The sequence below is a fragment of the Syngnathus typhle genome, linkage group LG2, assembly GCF_033458585.1.
Source record: "Syngnathus typhle isolate RoL2023-S1 ecotype Sweden linkage group LG2, RoL_Styp_1.0, whole genome shotgun sequence".
In the NCBI taxonomy this organism is placed as follows: domain Eukaryota; kingdom Metazoa; phylum Chordata; class Actinopteri; order Syngnathiformes; family Syngnathidae; genus Syngnathus; species Syngnathus typhle.
In genome coordinates this window covers 10,709,984-10,730,493 of record NC_083739.1, presented here as the reverse complement: position 1 = coordinate 10,730,493, position 20,510 = coordinate 10,709,984, and the positions used below count along the sequence as shown (strand labels likewise).

At 41.7% G+C, this 20,510-nt stretch overlaps 2 protein-coding genes across 2 annotated transcripts in view; both read left to right on the top strand.

The window, feature by feature from the left end:
- cpne5a (copine Va) overlaps positions 1–12,231 on the top strand; it is a 46,452-nt gene extending 34,221 nt beyond the window's left edge. The window contains exons 15-21 of the mRNA XM_061272195.1: positions 3,554–3,600; positions 4,646–4,827; positions 6,669–6,796; positions 8,375–8,477; positions 11,639–11,696; positions 11,849–11,922; positions 12,010–12,231. Coding sequence (XP_061128179.1) covers positions 3,554–3,600; positions 4,646–4,827; positions 6,669–6,796; positions 8,375–8,477; positions 11,639–11,696; positions 11,849–11,922; positions 12,010–12,231 — 814 coding nt within the window. The remainder of the gene's footprint in view (positions 1–3,553; positions 3,601–4,645; positions 4,828–6,668; positions 6,797–8,374; positions 8,478–11,638; positions 11,697–11,848; positions 11,923–12,009) is intronic.
- A 5,827-nt stretch (positions 12,232–18,058) lies between these two features.
- On the top strand, positions 18,059–19,215 carry lhfpl5b (LHFPL tetraspan subfamily member 5b). Its single transcript, XM_061272194.1, has 2 exons — positions 18,059–18,467; positions 18,920–19,215. The coding sequence occupies exons 1-2, from the start codon at positions 18,059–18,061 to the stop codon at positions 19,213–19,215; spliced, it is 705 nt and encodes a 234-aa protein (XP_061128178.1).
- The last annotated feature ends 1,295 nt before the right edge of the window (positions 19,216–20,510 follow it).

Genomic DNA, 20,510 nt, shown 5'->3' with positions numbered 1-20,510 from the left:
CATGACCTTTCCCTGCAAGCTGCTGACTGTCTAAGTAAAAATATGCTTGCGATGTGGAGTGTTTGACAAATAGCAGTGGGTGATTTCTAGTTCATGCTAGCTCATTCTCAGTTGATTTGGTCCTAGAATAGCGAAGTAGTAAAAATCCAATGCTAATGTGAAAGAGTTGACGAGTCCAAGTTAGCTCAACAATTTGCAAACAGTTTCTACGTTCTTAAAATATTCTTACGCGCTGTACTGTCCAGTTTTAGGCTACAAAAACAAAGTACTTCAATTTGATGGATGACCCCTCCCCCTCAGTGAAATCAGGGTTCCCTTTAGATTTAGTGCAGCTCAGATACGATGTCACTGACAATGATAAAAGATGGAGAAAGCTGTAATTAAGGCCGGGCAACTAGTTGCACATGAACGTCTTTCTTAGTGCCCTGCTTTTACTTGTCAGCTGTCTGGTTGTTCAGAGTATTATGTCCCAGTTCTGTCTCATCGCTCTACCCCGCTTGCTCTCTCACACGTACACACATACACACACTCATGCATGCACAATGATTTTAAGTTTGACGACATTTGTGATGCTAATTCGACGACAAACATTGGTGAAATTATTTTCTACCTTTTCTCGGAATACCGTCATTTTTATCATTTTTTTAGGACTGTTTTGTTACTTTGTTTTTAAAATAATTCTGTTAATTAAAAAGTAATGTCTGGATTTCATTTTTGGTTATTCATTTTCTCAGATTCAAGTTATTGCTGTGGTATTTCCTTTTTTTTAGCTCAGGAGTGAGAGCAGGTTGTCCAGTAGCTGTTTGAATCCCACTCTGTCCGAGTCGTGTATCATTGTGTCCTTGGGGAAAGACACTTCACCCGCCTTTCCTCCAGTGTCACCCACTTTAGTGGGTGGTTAGACGGCTGCCACTGGAGAGTGAATGTGCAAGTGCGTGAATAATGTATCCATTATGAAGCGCCGTGTAAATCTGACGCATTATTATTATTATTAACAGGGAAGTATCGACACTTTTGTCAGAAAAAGGAGCATGAAGATGAGGAGATGTGAAGTATGATGGAAAAGATGTAGTGTCTACATGGGAAAGCAAACAACAGATCTTCGTGTTTGTCCATGACCAGATGAAGCTGAGGTCTCATTCATTCAACCATCAGCACTTTGCGTAATTACGCCTCTTATTTTCTGCCAAACACAAACCAATTAGGGAAAGTGTGCAACCTTTAATAACTCCTGCCGTCTCCAAGGACTTTGCACGATACCCTCGTTGTGAAATTAAACCTTAACCCTGCGATCCAGAAGTCTCTTCAACTCTCATTAAAAACAAAAGGCTTTGCCCCTGTGGGACTGGCAAACATGGATCGGGTGCCAAAAGTGGGCCAGTCGAGATTGCGTTGATGTCGGGCCTGGTCAGGCAGTCTTTAATTGAATGTCACATGTACAGCCAACTACATCATTGGCAAGGGAAGAGCTTGCAGTTTATGTGCCAATGTCATGCAGAACCCAGCACATCTCGTTCCAACCGCCCTGAATGTGATGCAAATGAGGGATACTGCAGGATTGGCCTGGAAAAGATAACTTTGATCTCCAAACCCCCGATTATGTCCAAAATACCAAAGGAAAGAAAACTCCACCCACGTTTGCAGAGTTACTACACTGCGTTGACAACAGAAAATAGGGCCATGGTGTTGTGGTTTGTGTGATAAAGTTATTATTGGGTCTGGATCACTTTTCTACCATTCCATCAACATGTTAGCATGCTGGCTTCACCGACAGCTGAGAATCTACAAGTTTGAATAATTGTTTGTCTCTATGTAGACCTAAAGTATGTACAATCTCTGGTCAGTCATTTATATTTCAACTTTATAATGATTATAGGAATGCTCTCCTAAAAGCCTCTTTTGTAGTATGTTCTCCTCTGTTGCATCGTTCCAACCATATTTATTTTTCCCAACAAAACTAAAGCACATAGCTGTGGTACCTTACCCCACTTGGAACACATTTCCGAGCCTGCAGGGCGTTCTTACTTCAGAGCCTCTCGCCATATTGTCATTGCCTCAGCGGAACGCGAAAAATCAGCATGGCATTGGTGTTGTATTAGATGGGATTTCAAATCGTAAGAAATATACCGACTACTGCAGTTGGTCAATGGCGTCAAAGCAGTCACAAACAGTCAAGGAAGGCCATAAAGCATAAAGCAATTTTCTGCGTAGCAGATGCAAACCCGGCAACACACTCTGGGCTGTGATGCAGAGCCCACTTAATGAAAAATGAGCTTGACAATTAAAAGTGATTTGCAAACCTTAATTGTTCTATTCAAAGCATGCGTGGGTGCCAGATTCTCACCATCTTGTCACTTTGCTTTCTACTGCTTTGGCTAGTTGTGTAAAACCATTAGAAGGGTGATAGGAAACCACACAGTGTTATTTGCAGGGAGAAGCGATTGGATACATGGACTTATGATCAGGTGGCAGAAAATGACGATGGCGCCTTTGTCTGCAGTGCACATCAGTCAAGGAAGATTCTCCATGACTTTTATAGACGACTAGCTTGGGAGGCAGGGATAAAAATAGTAATCCCAGCCTGCCCATTAGGGTTTGCAATAAGAGCCAAAAGCCAGACAATCCTGCAGCATCAGTCAACATCGTTCCGCATTGATTTTCCCATCGTGAAATCATTTGCGGGCTCAGCTCCTCAACTAATCCCCAACGCACCTCGGAAGGGAAATTAGAGGAGCCGCTAGCGAAAGCCAAAACAGACAGCGCACATGTGTTTGTTTGTGTATGTGCACGTGCGGACACGCTGATCCCCTGAAGGCCTGATCGTTCTTTCGCCATCCTTTGTCCTTCACACTATTTTAAAAGGAAGTGACACCAATCACAATGAGCCACATGTTTCTGCTCCCTTGTAGAAAGTCCTTCAACTTTGAGTCATGAGCAGTAATGTCACTAACGTAGAGAAATTTGACAAACATACTGACTCCACTTAAATCTTTTTTTCCCCTAGTCACACATTCAGCATTTTGCCCATTTGAATTCATTCCCCAGCATTTCAATACAACCTCTAGTCTACTATATATAAAAAATCCATTTGAACGGTAGTCCAATGGGTCTCTTTTAATGCAGACTACTCAATCACAACTCATTCGCTCAAGTGTCAACAGGTTGAAAGTTTGGATAATCAGAGAAGCTAAGAAGTCTAGCCATTCTTGAAAAAAAAAAAAAAATCAAGGCAGATGTTCAAGGGAGGTCAGGTTAATGGTCTCTTTTGGCCTAGAAATGTCACAAAGTGGGTACTGGTCAGGTACAGAGGGGCAAATAGAAATTGCTGGAAGGTGGAGGCTCATTTCAGAGTGCAGCCATCCACAGGCACTGATTGGCTTTTCATCCCCTGGGGGGAAATTGAGATGGCTCATGCCTTCCTGACATCTCCCTGGAGCTTTTCTGGGCACGGAGGGCAGATGGTTGAATGGAAGATGTCCTACCTGGAAGCACAAAGTGTAAGGTTCCTTCCTTTTCCATAGAAACAACAACTCTTTCTGCTTCTGTCTTTCAGGACGCAAATTCACTTCACAGTGGCCATCGATTTCACGGCCTCCAATGGTAAGTGTTTCTTACTCCATATGATCGCTGTGCCAGTTTTTGTCGTGAATGGTTTTGGACATGAATTTCCATTTGTGTTGTCTTCTTTGAAGACAGAATTGATTTTAAAGAAGCCCACACTGCAGTTGTAATCATTCGCTTTTGAGTTTCGTTATCTTCCGCATGAAGCCTTTGAACGACATGAAATCGGTACAGTAAAGTTTTATCGCTCTGGGAAGCATCCGCTGATTCCAGCTTTTTATTGAGGCTGAATTCCATTGCAGCCCTGCAGATAGACTTTTCCTGCACTGTTTGTCTAGAACAGATCCTAATTTGAGAAACTTGCCATGTACACACCTTATGTGACCTCCGTAAATCTTCTCAAACAAAATTTCTTGCCAGATGGCAAGCTTACAATTGGCGAGCCGTGGGCAATCATTGCATGCTGCCAAAAACTCCAACGTCTAAGTCAGAGGTGTCCAAACCTTTTTCAATGTGGGCCACATACATCAACATATAGGAAGGGGTGGGCCATTTACAGCAGGCCAGGCGCCGACTTTTAAAGCCACACAAAGTCTGCAGTTTTTTCCAGAGCTGTAATATTTGAGGTATCAATATTTTGTACAACAAACATTTACTGCTGACATAGGTTGAAATGTTTAAAAACAAATAAACTGAAGGCCAAAATGCAACCTTACTTGATTTGATGATATTTCATTCCGACTGTAAAATATTGCGGATTATCTGGTTTTATTTCTTTGTTGTATAGTACACGAAACCTGATTATTGTTCTTATGTGCCGCATACGAAATGTGGGGGAATATAAATGCTTTGCGTATATGTATTCGCTCCACGTATTAAACGACTCTCAACATAAACAGAGGGAAACAGGCATTTTGGCATCTTTCTGGTGGTTCAGCTGTCATATTAGAACTGTTATAAGTCAAGACTTTTCTGCTAATCACATCATGCACACTCGGTTCCGCTCCACGCATCCCAAAGCCGTCGTCAGTCGGATCCCGCTTTTTGAGGGTTCGCATCAACGACTATTCTCTGGACTTGACAGGCAATCCGTCTCAGTCGACTTCTCTTCACTACATGAACCCGTACCAGATGAACGCCTACGCCATGGCCCTGAAGGCAGTGGGCGAGATCATCCAGGACTATGACAGTGATAAGATGTTCCCTGCTTTGGGATTTGGTGCTAAGCTGCCCCCTGATGGTAGGGTCTCCCATGAGTTCCCCCTGGTGAGTCATCAAAGTTGTTAAAAGTGTCACCGCAATTCATTCTTCAGTTATACTGCTTCACATTTCATTTGATGAAAAGTTTCAATTGAGTTCAAGACATTGACGTTTTTTGTGCATGTTACTCGACGTGGTGCTTTGTGCGTGTCACATCACTAACGCGTTCTGTTCACATTAAAAATTGCTGCCACGATGAAGACAACATGTAAATGCAATATTCTGCATCGCCCTATTTATCCCACAAACTGCTTTGATTTCTGTGGTGGGCTTTGAAAATAGCGGTGAATTCACAGCTTCCTGGGGGAACTAATGAACACTCCCAGATCGCATGAAGATAAGTTCCTGGTGGAAGGATTTTTTTTTTAACATAAAATATATATTTCTTTTTGAAAGAACATTGTGAAACTTCATCCAAAAACAACAATCCAAATATAAAAAAAAAAGTTGACAACTGGCCTTCCATCTCCAACTACCATGACATCCAAAATGCTGGACAAAAGTATTTGGACAAAAATACCAAACAGTTGGCAGCTGTCATGCTAGCTAGTGTGATCACCTAACTTAGCAGTCTCCATCGTGATTCAGTACTCCTTCTTGTCAAACATTAGAAACAGACCACATGGACAACACAAGATCCCAAGTTGAGGTTTAATGTTCCTAAAAAGCCAATTGAGTGTCCTTTCAAGCTAAAGACAATCAAGCAAAATCAATATGGAACCAGTAACACTATCACGCACAAACACTACAAGCATGGCAGAGAAAATATTCCACCAGGAACTTTTCAAGAAGAACTGGAAAAAGTGTTTATTCTTCGTTGCAGGCTGAAATGAAGCCTAATGAGTGTTTTACCTTTTCTATCTTCTCAAACCCTCATCAGCATACATGCACAAGTGAGCACAATCCCAAATAAATGTATTGTGTATCTTTTCTAGTGTAAATGAGTTTCTGCCAAGGTGAGCGGTTTACGAAATCAATTTGTCTCGTCCCTCAGCCGGCTGCTGATTGTAGACGCTAATGAGAGGCTGTCGACGTCGCCGCCGCTCCGTGTTTTCATTCAAATCAAGATTCATGGCAGCGTATCGTTGCAGCCTCTTGCATTGCCACTTCCCGCAAGTGCCTTTTGAAAATCAACTTTCACTGCTGAATCGAAAGAGACATTTTATTCGTAATTATGTATGCTTGTTACATTTTTACGTATGAAACAGAAAAAAAATAACGTCAAATGTGATTAGGGTCAGGGAGGTGAGGTTTGGGGTTTGAATCTGACCTCCAGGCTTCATGTGTAAAGTTTGCATGTTTTCTCCGACATGTCAGCGTCAGGAGACGTATAGACGAATAAACAACTGGGGCCCTATTTTTGTTCCAGTGCAACTTTGCACATGGGTGGAGTTTTTGTTCTTTTGATATTTTGCTAGAGTTTACGCTAAAATAATTGGGCATACTGGGACATTTGCGCCTTTGTGCACCATTGTGGGATGTTTTCGCCTTGATCAAATATACCCAAATCACATTTGACCGCCTGCGCCTTGAATTAGACCTACCGTTTGCAAGTCTAAAATCTAATCTGCTTTTTGTAACCAAATTTGCAGATGCGCACAGTAGTGAAGCAAAGTGTAGTACAGAAGCGCCGCAGCCAAGATTAAAATATTTTAGCTCTTGATTGCAAGGCACAAGTGCTCGGCTAGCTACTCGTTCACCGTGAAGTCATATTAAACTCCAACCAAATAGTTCAAGAATCTTTCTCAACCAGCTCCAAACCTTCTTTGCTGTTGCTGCTGCCATTTTTAATGGTTTCTGCTCACCTTTGACTCTATTCTGCTAATTTCCTATTTCTGTTTTTCAAGAATGGCAACATAGAAAACCCCTACTGCAACGGCATGGAGGGGATTCTCGATGCATACCATCAAAGCCTTAAGACGGTGCAGCTGTACGGACCCACGAACTTTTCTCCTGTTATCAATCATGTGGCAAGGTAACAGCACAGCAATCGCTCATTTGTAGTATTTCCTTTCAGAATCATTTTCAACAGTCTGACACAAAGACGCATTCATTGATAAGTTAACACTCACACTTGAACGATAAATGAGCTTTTAATGCAATGGAGCACACCACGCGTTTGATTCTCCTCTAACAAGCTTTGCAAATGAGATAATTATTATCCAGTGAATTTACTGGCAATACCACAAATTGGGATGGAAGATGATTGACTGTGCAATAAGCATGCCTTATTGAGATAAAACGTGGCACTATTAGGCAGTGTCATAACGTGGTTTAATTTAAAAAAAAAAAAAAAAAAAAGAAGCAATTTAGCTATATATATATATATAAGTGATAAGTGTCGAATGTGAAAGTATTATGAGATCCTTTCTATTATTGCCTTCCGTGGGCGACATAAGTAATGATGCACGGGAAGGGGGGGGGGCGGGAGAATGTTTTTTTTAAAGCATCTGCTCTCCGGTCTCCATGGCAACAGATCACATAGTTATCATGCTACAAAGAAGCTTGATTGTACGTAATGTAAAGGGTTCTCATGAGGCAAGGCAGAGAGCAGAATTACATCTGAACTACAGTCATAATTTATGAACAGACAATGAATAATAAATACGTAAAGGATTCAAGTGTGCAAAATGAAGGATATTTCAATTTAGGAAATGTGTGGCAAAACATTTAAAATAAATGAATATACTATGTGTGATGACTGCATTTGTTTATTGTTTTTGGAGGGGAAATGATATGTATCAAAAGTATTGGCGCTAATGTGATGTTATTGACATTGTGGTGTTATAACCATTTTAAACAATGGGTACTTCAACACAAAGCAACACATGTAGATTGTCAATATCTCAATGCAAGCAGGTCTGTATTCTTTATCCTCTCCAAAAATAACAATATTATTGCACATTACTGAATCACTGAGACTAGTGAGACACCTGACAGATTATATTTTGTTTTGCTTCCTGGAAAATGGTGGTTTTGGAGATAGTCTGATACCATTTGACATCAGCAAGATGTACTTGTGGTGAAAAAAAAAAAAAAGCAATGAGAGTTTGCTGACCCAGAACCAGCAATGTCACTTGATGGTTATGGCACTTGTTGCTGAGTGTGTGTAATACTGAAATGCTCCGACCCACCCTGCGATCTCGCCGTTGTTTGTTTTGTCCTGCTGTCCATCTTCAAATGTTTTCAGGAAATGAAAATGTAATACTGCAGCGTTTGGATAAACACTTGTGTCAATTATTCATAAGGCAGCCAGCGCAAGGCCATGAAAGTAGGCCACACTTACTGTGCGTCGTCTCCACTGGCTTTATTAAAAGAGCCTGGAAAGAATGTTTCATTTATTTACTACATCTTATATTAAGCTTGTATGGTATGGGTTGATGGGTGCCAAGGAATGTTTTATTCATTTTTTTTCTCAGACATTTCTAGTACATGTCAATGGCCATACACTCAAAATAAAACTTCCCAATCCTACTTGGAATAATTCATTCCTTCATGCATGCATGGCAAGTTTTCAGTGTTCCACTGGTCTGATGGTGGTTCTCTCCCTTAGGTACGCAGCGGCGGTGCAGGATGGCTCGCAATATTTTGTGCTGCTCATAATCACGGACGGCGTGATTTCCGACATGGCTCAAACCAAGGAGGCCATCGTCAACGTAAGTGCGGCCGTGGGCTCTCCGTGAGGGTTTCACCGTCAAGTCGTAGCAAATTGAAGACTGTTTGGCCATTTTGCCACTTCACGGTCCTGCGCTGAATTTAAAGCCAATAGGAGAGGCAGCTTTGATTGGCCTGGAATCAGGTCAACTGTGTTCACTCCAACAAGCGCATAAAGGGCCATTTCTACAAAAATACCAAAAGAAAGAAAACGCCACACGGTTAAAACTGCACTTTGCGCCAGACACCAAAACAATGCCGATTATGTAAAAGTGACCTTTTGCACATAGTATACAAACGGCCAAATCAATATCCTCTGCGTTTTTGCATCACGGAGCATGGCCTCCCATAGACCCCCAGCAGACTGGGTTTAAAGGGAATTTGCGACTGTTAATCAAAACATTGGAACAGCCACACCTTCCTTTTAAGATCTTGTCTGCTGCTCTGCTCAACGTCTCCGAACGGCATGCTGCTTCACCTGGAACTCAACTTTCCTAGCTGCTTCCTCATTGTGTTTACGTAGCTGTGACATATCTGATGCTAAATGAGCCCTGAAATATTGATTCGGCTCTGACTAATATGTTCACATCTCTACAAAGGCGGCCTGCAGGGTTTCACACTATCTTTGATGTTTTTCCAAGTATAACATCACTTTCTGACCCTAAGGGCCTGTTTGCATGCAGATATGAATTTGAACCCAAATGGACTGGATTACAAATCATACTGTCAAAATGTCATGGCCGTGAGAGAAAAACTGTAACGCAGATTTCGATCCCAATTTCTTCATTGGTTTTTGCATTTTCGCAACACGTTTTCTGTGTGACGAGAACAACTTTTTTAGTCTCAACATCATTTATTATGCTTGTATCATTACTGAAACATGTGCAGCATATCATGGGTCAAGCCTTTTAATTAAGCAACCAAAACCACATATCTTCAACCGAAAAACGTTTTTTTTCTTTAGTTGACCCAGTTAAGTGTTCTGAAAATCCATTGTGGCCCTCAAGCACAATTTTCCCGGCTTGATGTGCCAGCATACCGTGCACATTGCTGAAACGCATAAGAAAGACCATAGACTGAATATTTCATATGCTTTCTAAGGAGCCTATCTATTTATGTAAATGCCCTATAGACGACATTTGTGTCCAGGGCCAAGCGCTACGAATGTGAATGCAGGAGGTTATGGATAAATAAGGATGGAGGAGATGGAGGATAATACCTTGGACTTTAACCACCCATTGTTAACAGGCATCCCCCCCCCCCACACACACACCCTCTCCCGCCCGCCTCAGGCCGCTTGGGAAGGAAGACTGACCCACTTTTATCAGAATGTAAATGTCTTTCTACAACAAGCATACATCACTCACTTGCAGGATACAACAGGTCAGACAGAATTCATGAAGAGCGTGTGCACTGGGACACAAATAGAAAAAATGAAGAGGAGTATTACAATGAATCATTTACGCCACCAAACCTTTTTTAGTTAACGCTAAATTGCCATAATCTTGCACTAAATTATACATCGGGAGGATTCATGGAGTGCATATAGAAAAACAAATGGATTGTTTTTTTAAAAATAGTTTACATATCCTAATTATGTTCCAAATTAGCAGACATATTGCTCCTTCTTGAATCGGCTGAAACTCTGTACAGTATGTTCAATTATGGTCAATTGAGTGTGTTTCACAAATCAATAATATTGGTCTGTCCTCACGTATTCTGTTATTTTTACGCATTGTGAACCCATTTAAAGTGTTGAAAATAGCTTGAGAACAAATCCATAAACTCTCTGGAAACTGTCTGAGAAGTATCATAACGCTCCGCCTTGTCCTCACTGCGAGAGGTGGGCGGCATTATGTCACCAAGATTGAACATCTGGATGCTTTTAATGAGTGAAAATAGTTCAATTAAATAACAAATTGTTTTGTTAAAAACGGACAGCTGTAATTTGGTTCAGAGAAAATGTCAGCCATGAAGGTAAGTAATTAAAAAAATCCATTCCAAATATTTAAAATAATTGTAAATAAGTCATTATTTTAATTACACCTTTTTCTTTACCTCATCAACAAATAAGCACTTTTTTTTTTAAAGCAAATGTGGCCCTTGAGTATAAATGTCTACCAAGCCCTGTCCTTAAAGGGGAAATCAATCTCAATTTCTTTTTGTAATATGTTGTGTGCAGCCCAACTTGTCGGAACGCAGTGTTCTTATTAAAATCGCATTTGTGGAATATGAATTAAACGGGCAAAATCCACCTGTTTTTAGTCATCTCAAAGGGCGGCCATTTTGCCCCTTGCTGTCGACTGAAAATGACATTGCAGTTGCCAGGTCTCGGTTCACAACCAATCACAACTCGGCTTCAGAAAACCGGCGAGCTGTGATTGGGTATAAAGGGAGGAATTTTGCTGCTCGACTAATATTCCACAAAGGCAGTATTAGTCAGAATGTCATGTTTAGACTAATGGGGGCAGATACAACAAATAATTGTAAAGAACATTTTTGAGTTGACGTCCCCTTTAAGGGAGAATTGGCTCTCTTTGACTATAATTCTAGATTTGTTTGAACTTAAACGAGCCTCTTATTTTATGTTTTGAAAGCCACATAATGGAAATATTCACAGCTAATGCGGGTTGTAAAACCCCCACTTTAGGGCCCCTATCACTCAATGTGTTTTTTCAATAACGTATTTTTCAGGCCCTTGGACACTTCCGACTAACTGCGTTGTAATGGGCTCTGAAACAAATCCATGAAACCTTTATGAGCTCATTTATCATTCATGTTTCTCTCCTTTCTATGTGTCTATTATTGTTTGTAACTGTTCCTTCTTCGGGGATCTGTCAACTCTTAAGGGTTTGAGTCACTGTGATCCCAAATAGTGTAGACAGGCCATATAACACTACTCACAGTCGTGTACTATATACTCTGAAAAAAATCAACGTTGCTTTCTACTCCAACTAAAATTTATTGTATCACATCAAAAGTTGATATTGGTAAAAACAACCAGAGCTACCTCATTGAAATACAGCAGTCTGCACCATTTTTATGTCAATTTCACTCTGTGCTGGGTCTTGTGGTAAAAATTCTTAGAACCACTGTGACACACATTGGGCCACAAATTAGGAGCTTTACCCTGCAACTGACTTGCTCTTGTCATTCACCGCAGGCGGCCAAACTACCCATGTCCATCATCATTGTTGGGGTCGGACAAGCCGAGTTTGACGGTGAGTCAGGCAATCACCAATCGGTGACCCTCACCATCATACAATGTCAAATGAGATTATGTCGCAACGTCTCAATAACCGGAGAAGAAATACGATATAGTATAGAAATATTCATCAGCATACATTTGATGCTGATGCTCTTGTCTTTGCAGCTATGGTGGAGTTGGATGGAGACGACATCCGGATTTCCTCACGTGGAAAATTGGCTGAGAGGGACATTGTACAGGTGAAAAATGATCATGTATTGAAAATCTTGTTATGCTTATTGATGAGCAATCATTTTTTTATTTGTTGTTCTTCTCCACCGTACCAGTTTGTCCCCTTCAGGGACTACATGGACCGGGCAGGCAACCACGTCCTGAGCATGGCCCGGCTGGCCAAAGACGTTCTGGCCGAGATCCCCGACCAGCTCATCTCTTACATGAAGAGCAAAGCCATCAAGCCCAACACCGCCCCACCGCCGCTGTATCCCAAAACGACGCCGTGTGAAGCCACTCACTCTGCTTCCTTGGAAGGGGAATGGCCTGCTAATTAGGAGAGATGAGACTCCTTTCCGGAACAGCTTGAGATTTTCAGGAGCTCACGGCGGAGCTTTTATTGCTTGCTGTCCAAGTGGACAATGAAAAAACAGGACGAGGGAGGGCGTAAGTATATTATTAGAATGTGCCATCTTGTCGTATCATGTTTGTGATACCTTTTGCAGTTAATGGATCTAGAGAAGTCATGTATTCTGGTTTAGTGGGCTTTTAGACTGTGGGGGTCAAAAGTCCTGTAGGTTTCCATCCTATATTTTATGGCTTGTCTCATTGTAATATTGATCCAACCCCCCCGCCCCCCATAGCAATTTCTATTTTGATAAGGACTGTATTATATATCTTTAGGGGGAAACAAGCATGTGATGAAGAAAATATATTCAGCAGTGTATGGATTGTTTTGGAGCATTTTTGAGTGCAAGTTGCTGTGTTGCCATATTAATATTGTTTCACCTGTTTCTAATATTTCTATCGAAACATTGCACTAATTACTACCCAAGGCAAAAGCACAAACGTTACAATGTGAATAATAAGCTAAATATTCAAGTTCGCCAAAAGGATGATTTGACCGTTCACATTTGCATCTTTTTCTTGCTCATAAAAAAAAAAATGCTAATGTTACTTCACTGACCTTTCACTAAGCCTGTAGCAGCGGTTGGCTATTCACAGTGCTGCCGTGGACAGACCTTTAAAAGGATTCTGTCCATTTTTTTGAAAACTCACATTGGCAGAGTGACGCCAGTCCCACGATGAAAACGGATCTCGCGCTATAACCCAATTTCCCATTGCATAGTTTCTGAAGTGATCGAGTGTCTACAAGGAAATTCTCTCTGACCCATTATGGTTCTTAATCATCACATTGAGCAGTATAACGAAAATGCTACAGCCCATTGTATGTTATTTCCCAAATGGTTAACAGGTCAGTGGTACCTCAGTCAGAGCAAGACCCTAAATTTGTGGGTGCAACCTCAATGCACTGAGGAGTCCAGTAACCTCGATATTAGGAGCAAACAAGTAACTCTTACACAGCATACTAGGGCAACCCCAAACCACCAACAAATTGGTTGATTAACCAATAATTATAAATTAACCGATTAACTAATGATTATAAAAAATACCAATAATTGTTCAACCTATTAATCCATTAAACCACCTACCAAACCAAAACCCAATTGATCCAATAACTAACCAACCAATCAACTGGCTAATCAATTAACCAGTGAATTAAATAATCGACTAACCAGCTAACCAACCAATTGATCAATCCACTGATCAATCATTTGCCTAAACAAACAAACGAGTGATTTACTGACTTAATCAGCGAGCCAACCAGCCAATCACGACCCAACAAATTGATCCTCCTTAAGAGCATTTGACCAATCTAGCAAACCAGTGGAGTCATCTTGTAAACTTTATTGAACACCAAAGAAGTCCAAAGAGTGCAAGTGAGGAGTGCGAGGTACCGCTGTATTTCACTAATTTGCTTTAACTACATGATTCTATTCAATCTCTCTCAGTCACTTGATCCAAACGTGCCTACAAATATGAAAACATATCCAAATTCATTCAGCCAGGTGTTATCGTGCTACAAACTGTGGCTGAGGATCAAACTGTTGAAGGCGTCTCACACACATTTGGAGACTTTTTATACTTCCTGCTCATGACTTATACAATAAATAATATGAACAGTTTAGCTGAGCCTTGTACAATACTCCAAGTCAAGACCTGTTTACAACTCAACTGTGGCTGTTACCACTTGTTGGTTTTAGTTGCACAATAACAGAAATGTGTCATTTTGTCCACTTTGTTTTGTTTCGGAGACAATTTTATTGTAATACGTCCATACTCTTACAGCCTTGGGAACCTTTCACTTCTATTCATTGGATATGATGTAATTCGTCATATGTACGAATCCAGGTGTGAAATGAGACTACGCGCTATTATAAATACCAGCATACCTCGACCAAAAGCTATTCAAGCAGGTCAACCTGATTAAACAAAATATGAATAAGAATGCGTACAGTTCTACCCTCCTGTTATGTTGTGTGTCAAATGGGACAATTTGAAAGAAAGTGTGCTTTTAAAACGGGTGAATGGCTTATATTACTGTATCAATTGGTGATAAAGCATAGGCCTGAGTCTCAACAATAGTCTTTTTAGACTAATAACACACAAACTACGAGCAGCAAAGGGATGGGAACTGATGAAAATGGATTCAGTCTGATTCAATTATCAATTAAACGATTCTCATTGCATAATTGGATGAAATAATGCAATTAAGACAAATTGATATATGACAGACAGCCCTCGACTCTTTGCTTATTAGTATGGCATGGTCATTCTACACAGAGGATAAACAATCAACTGTGTGTACAGGTGACAATTGGGAATTTTGTGATTCTGATTCATTCATCAATGTGATTCTTAATCGATTCTCATTGGGTAAGAGAATGAAAAAGTAGTTGTGTTACTGTCTGAGACGCTAAGAAGAATCGCTAAGCGGAATCCTCACGCTAGCAAACAAATGATTCCAAGGAATCGAACGAATGGCAGCTATAAAGAAACAGGTTTTTGATTCCCGTTCCTAGTGCAGAGTGGGGAAAAGTATAAGAACCCTGAGGCGAATTACTTTTACAAGAGCTAATCGGAGTCAGGGATCAACCAACTTGGGATTCAGTCAACGTGATGAGATTGGAGGTGTTGGTCAAAGCCGCACTAGCATGGAAAAGACACACAGCAGTTTTTAGTTTTCTATTCTCGGGAGGCCTCGCCCAATGTGAACCGTGCCTCGCACAAAATACCATTAAGAACTGTCAAGTTGCATTAAGATGGAAAGGGTTTCAAAAGCATCTCTAAAAGCCTTGATGTTCATCAGGCCATGAGAGAGCCCTGAGGGTTCACATTTCTTTTCCCCACTCTGCAATGTGAAGGTTTACATTGCGTACATTAAAAATACGGACGCCTAATTATAGTGAGTTATAGTTTAAGAGATAGTGTGTGACTTAGATGAAAATCACATTACAAGTGTGGCAAAATCCGGGTCATTCCAAATGATTTTCTTGCAACAAAACATTTTCTGCCGCTCCGTTCACTGCATCTGTTTTATTTAGTACGCTCAGACATGCAACTGTTGTTTCTTTTTTATATATACATATTTATTGCCTGATAGAGCTGTAACAAGTGACACTTATGCAACTACAAAGCATTAGATGCTGAAGGAATATTATTTTCATTGTAAGTCTGAAGATGTCAGTCCTTCATGGGGACTATTCTTCTGTCATTCTGTACATAAGGCCCACATCTGGAAGGTCAAATGTCAAAAAAACAGTCAAAGTTGGCAATTTTAGACCTTGTGCATGCGTGTGTGTCGGCCTTCGTTTGAGCTGATGAGCGCGTCGGCCATATTGCTTGATTTGTTCTTTTGGAGATAACAAGTAGCCGGATGGAGCGTGTGGCATCTGCTCTGCTCACCTTTGACGCGCATATCGTACGGCAGTGGTTCTGACAAACTCTTACTATGCACATTTTGAACACTGTTACTGTGCTTCAAAACAGAACAAAGCAAAGCGGTATTTAGTGATTTTAATTAGATGTATCACACTTAAATAATAATGGTCGTACGTAAAATATTTGAAAATGCGCAGTTCTAAAAAATTAAATACTAACTTTAAAGTTCAAATCAACTGAACAGTACTCATCAATTGTGCTGGAGATAAAACGGGGGAACAAAAGTTTAACCTAATGTAACATTTGAACATTTTATTTAGTGATTCATTTGGGTACCACTAGAGGGAGTCAACTGAACCACTGCTGCACAGTATTGTGCAGCTTCTCTACACCTCACAGAATGTTTTGTTTTGTTTTTTATCTCGGCTGGTTGCCGTCCCTCTCCAGGTCTCTGACTTGCATGCTGATTAATTTCCAAACCAGGTGTTGGACATGATTGTTGTCATGCTGTGGTTCGTGAAATGCTTTGTAATGGATTGCCTTAACCTCACATTAAAAACAAATGTCGATCACTTTGCTCTGTCATCATTACATCTAACGACAGGAGGGACAATTTATCCATACTACTAATCTCACTCAATCTCTGTGTTGTCCTCGCTTCTATATTATTGACTTTGATTTCTCAAGTATAAAGTGCCAGTTTGACTAACTTTATGGCCACCACACTGCTCCAATGCACAGTTAAATTTACGGCGTACATGGAAAGTTTCCAGGAAGAAGGATCTGTTCTTGACAAAGCAAGCATTGAAAGGCATTGAATTCCGAGAGCAGGCGTTTGCACAATGCCAGGTAAAAATCCTTCAAGGGGCAGTAGCGCCCCCCCTCTGGAAAAGCAAGTTGAAGGTTAAAACATACCTGGCCAAATTCAGATGTTATTGTTACCAAAATATCAAATTAGAAATGAACCCTCTACTCCCAAATAGATCAATATTTCGTAGGGAGATTTGTGTTCTGAAACACATTCTAAGCACCATATAATGAGATATTCATTGCATTGTTGCATGTTTTATTTATAGGACTGTAAAGCCCCCCTGGGAGATGATGAGCATTACTTTTTTGCAGGAGAGTCTCTCCCTCAGTGTTGTTGCTGCCCCTAATGAAATGTGCTGTGAACAAATCAAGACGTCCACGTGGGAACCCGGAGACTGCAGTGGGAGTCATAAATGAGTAGTTTTAGCTTTACAAAGAGCTAAAAACTCCTCTGACCACCCACTTTGTCCCAGAACAATAACAAGTGACCAGGATCCCCCACCACAAAAAAATTACAGCTACCGTAATTTTCGGACTATAAATCGCGTTTTTTTTCATAGTTTGGGTGGGGGGGCGACTTATACTCAGGAGCGACTTATATACATATATATGGTTTTTTTCACTTTTTTGGACATTTTATGGCTGGTGCGACTTATACTCCGGTGCGACTTATAGTCCGAAAATTACGGTAATAACATTGAATTAGACTCAACTTGAATAGAAGAGTTCACATGCACAATACTAGAAAACATTGTTCTCAATGTCTATTTCACCCACTTTTTCAGAGCTAGCTATAGCCGGAGAAGTGATTTTCAACTGGTTGATATATATATATATATATATCAATTGTCGTTTCTGGATTGTCGTTTCCCAGCGATGGCAACATAAGGAAAAAAGAACTTGAGAAGCTAGAGAAATACCAGGGCCTCAAAGAAGAGCTTGAGAAGGCCTGGAAAGTGAAGGCCTCGGTGGTGCCCGTGGTCATTGGGGCACTTGGGGCAGTGACCCCCAAACTGGACTATTTTTGGTTTAAAAATCAACCTATTTTAGACGTCTATTTTTGGTTTAAAAATCAACCTTTTTTAGACGTCTATTTTTGGTTTAAAAATCAACCTATTTTAGACGTCTATTTTTGGTTTAAAAATCAACCTATTTTAGACGTCTATTTTTGGTTTTAACAGACGTTTCATAGACATCTATGGCTGACAGGGTTAGTTTTAAAACAAGCTTTCAAATAAAAACTGATCTCTTTTAGAGACTAATTATTAATAAATAATAGTAATGAAATATTATTATTAGGTTAAAAGTATGGAAAGTCTCACTATCAATCTTTAGGCCTCGCATCTCCACACCTACACACTACAAAACCACCAACACTGTCCACGCACGCTCTACTGCAGGCGAAGTCACGCCTCTCTCCATGGTGCTGAAAGTTGAGTCCACCACGAACGAGTGCAGTCCAGACAAGGCAGCCGCGGATGCTGCAGGGGCGCGACTAACTTGACTGCCTGCCTGCCGAGCGTTTGAGCAACCACCCGCAATCCCAACCCATCCTTACCATTGGTCCCGACAATGGACCTACTTCCGGCCCAGGAGGCAGCGCGCATTTACCACACCAACTATGTGAGGAACTCACGGGCCATCGGCGTCCTGTGGGCCGTGTTCACCATGTGCTTCGTCATCATCACGGTGGTGGTATTCATCCAGCCTTTCTGGATCGGCGATAGCGTCAACACGCCGCAGGCGGGCTACTTTGGGCTTTTTCACTACTGCATCGGCAACGCGCTCACCTCGGAGCTCATCTGCAAGGGCAGCCTCCTAGACTTCGGCTCCATCCCATCACCGGCCTTCCGCACCGCCATGTTCTTTGTGGCCACGTCCATGCTGCTGGTGGTGGCCACCACGGTGTGCTTCAGCCTCTTCTTCTTTTGCAACGCTGGCAGCGTCTACAAGATTTGCGCCTGGATGCAGCTGGCCTCTGGTAAGACGCAAAGTTAAGCTTAAAAAAAAAAAAAAAGCTTTATTGTGTCTTATTTCATTTGGATTTGGACTGTATGCTTAATGCAGAGATGTCCAATTTGCCGATCGCCCACCAATCAAAGGGCAATGTGCATTCTTCAGGTCTTTGGTACTGAAACGGAGGCTGGTTGTGTTGGACATGCCGGGCTCTTGTTGCAAGCGTGCTTTGTGCATCCGGTGTCAGTGCAAATACTCTGACACCTCTGCTGGGGCTTCAGTTACATGTCAGCCACCTGATCAGGTCAACAGCACCTGTAACAAGACCAGAATGCCAACACAGGGAGCCGTAAATTAAGTGAAGGGGCGGGGGGGATTTAACTAGTTAGTTGTATGAAATTTACATTCACGTGGAAATTCAAGAAACGGTATAGTCTGTTTACTTTATGACCTGAAAGTTAAGAATGGTCTTCGCAGCCGTTTTGATGGTGATGGGCTGCATGATCTATCCCGACGGCTGGGATGCCCCCGAGGTCAAGAGGATGTGCGGCCAGCGGACGGATAAGTACAGCCTGGGGAACTGCACGGTGCGCTGGGCCTACATCTTGGCCATCATTAGCATCCTGGACGCTCTCCTGCTGGCCTTTCTCTCCTTCACATTGGGCAACCGGCAGGACAAACTGCTCCCGGAAGACTTTGAGGCGGAGGGTGCAGGTAAGGCCTTACCAGGGGGGAACGCAAGATGTTGTGTTGATGTTACAATTAAAAGTTAAAGCACAAATTTCATCCCCAAGCTGTCTAAGTATACCAGTGCTTCTCAACTATTTTCTGTTACGCCCCCCCCTAGCAAGAAGAAAACTATTCGCGCCCCCCCTCCCCACCGTGACTATCCTAACTTGTCTTGTAAGTCGTAAAATGTTGCACTGTCGCAAACGTGACAGAAGTAACAATGAGAGCGCCACTGCCCCCTGCTGTAGTAAACGCGCAATTACACTTTATTCTAGTACTGCCAAAAAAAAGCCTGTTCCCCAGGGTCACACGCGCCTCCCCAGGAATAGCACCGCGCCCCCCAAGGGGGGCGCGCCCCACTATTTGAGAAGCACTGGCCTAGGTGACTGATTCACAATTTGGTTTTGTCTGATATCAGAGATTAAATAAAGAAAACCAACTGGCTGATTGATTTGTTTTAATTGAGAGGAAAAAAAAACAGCAAAAGCATTTCACTAGCTGACCAGGAGATGGCGACAGCGTGGCATCTGAAGACCATGGATTGTTTGTTCTGCTATAGCCTAGGTGACTGATTCACAATTTGGTTTTGTCTGATAATAGATATTAAATAAAGAAAACCAACTGGCTAATTGATTTGTTTTAATTGAGAGAAGAAAAAACATCAGCAAAAGCATTTCACTAACTGACCAGGAGATGGCGACAGCGCGGCATCTGAAGACCATGGATCGTTCTGCTATGCCGGTTTAAAAAAAAAAAAAAAAACGTAATTAGCTAGGGGTCAAAGGTCAAAGTTTACGGTTCAAAGTTCACCCAGGGGTCAAAGGTCGGTTCAAAGTTCACGGGGTCATGTGCACATTTTCGATTTTTAACTAGAGTTGAAAGTTCAGGGTTCAAAGGTCACCCAGGGGTCACCACGGGGTCACCACGGGGTCACCGCGGGGTCACCGCGGGTTCAAAGTTCAGGGTTCACTTTTTTTTTTTTTTTTTAGGTTAACCTTTATTTAACCCAGTGCTTCTCAATTATTTTCTGTTACGCCCCCCCCTAGCAAGAAGAAAACTATTCGCGCCCCCCCTCCCCACCGTGACTATCCTAACTTGTCTTGTAAGTCGCAAAATGTTGCACTGTCGCAAACGTGACAGAAGTAACAATGAGAGCGCCACTGCCCCCTGCTGTAGTAAACGCGCAATTACACTTTATTCTAGTACTGCCAAAAAAAAAGCCTGTTCCCCAGGGTCACACGCGCCCCCCCAGGAATAGCACCGCGCCCCCCAAGGGGGGCGCGCCCCACTATTTGAGAAGCACTGAAGTATACAAACAATTGTGCTGTTAACACAAATT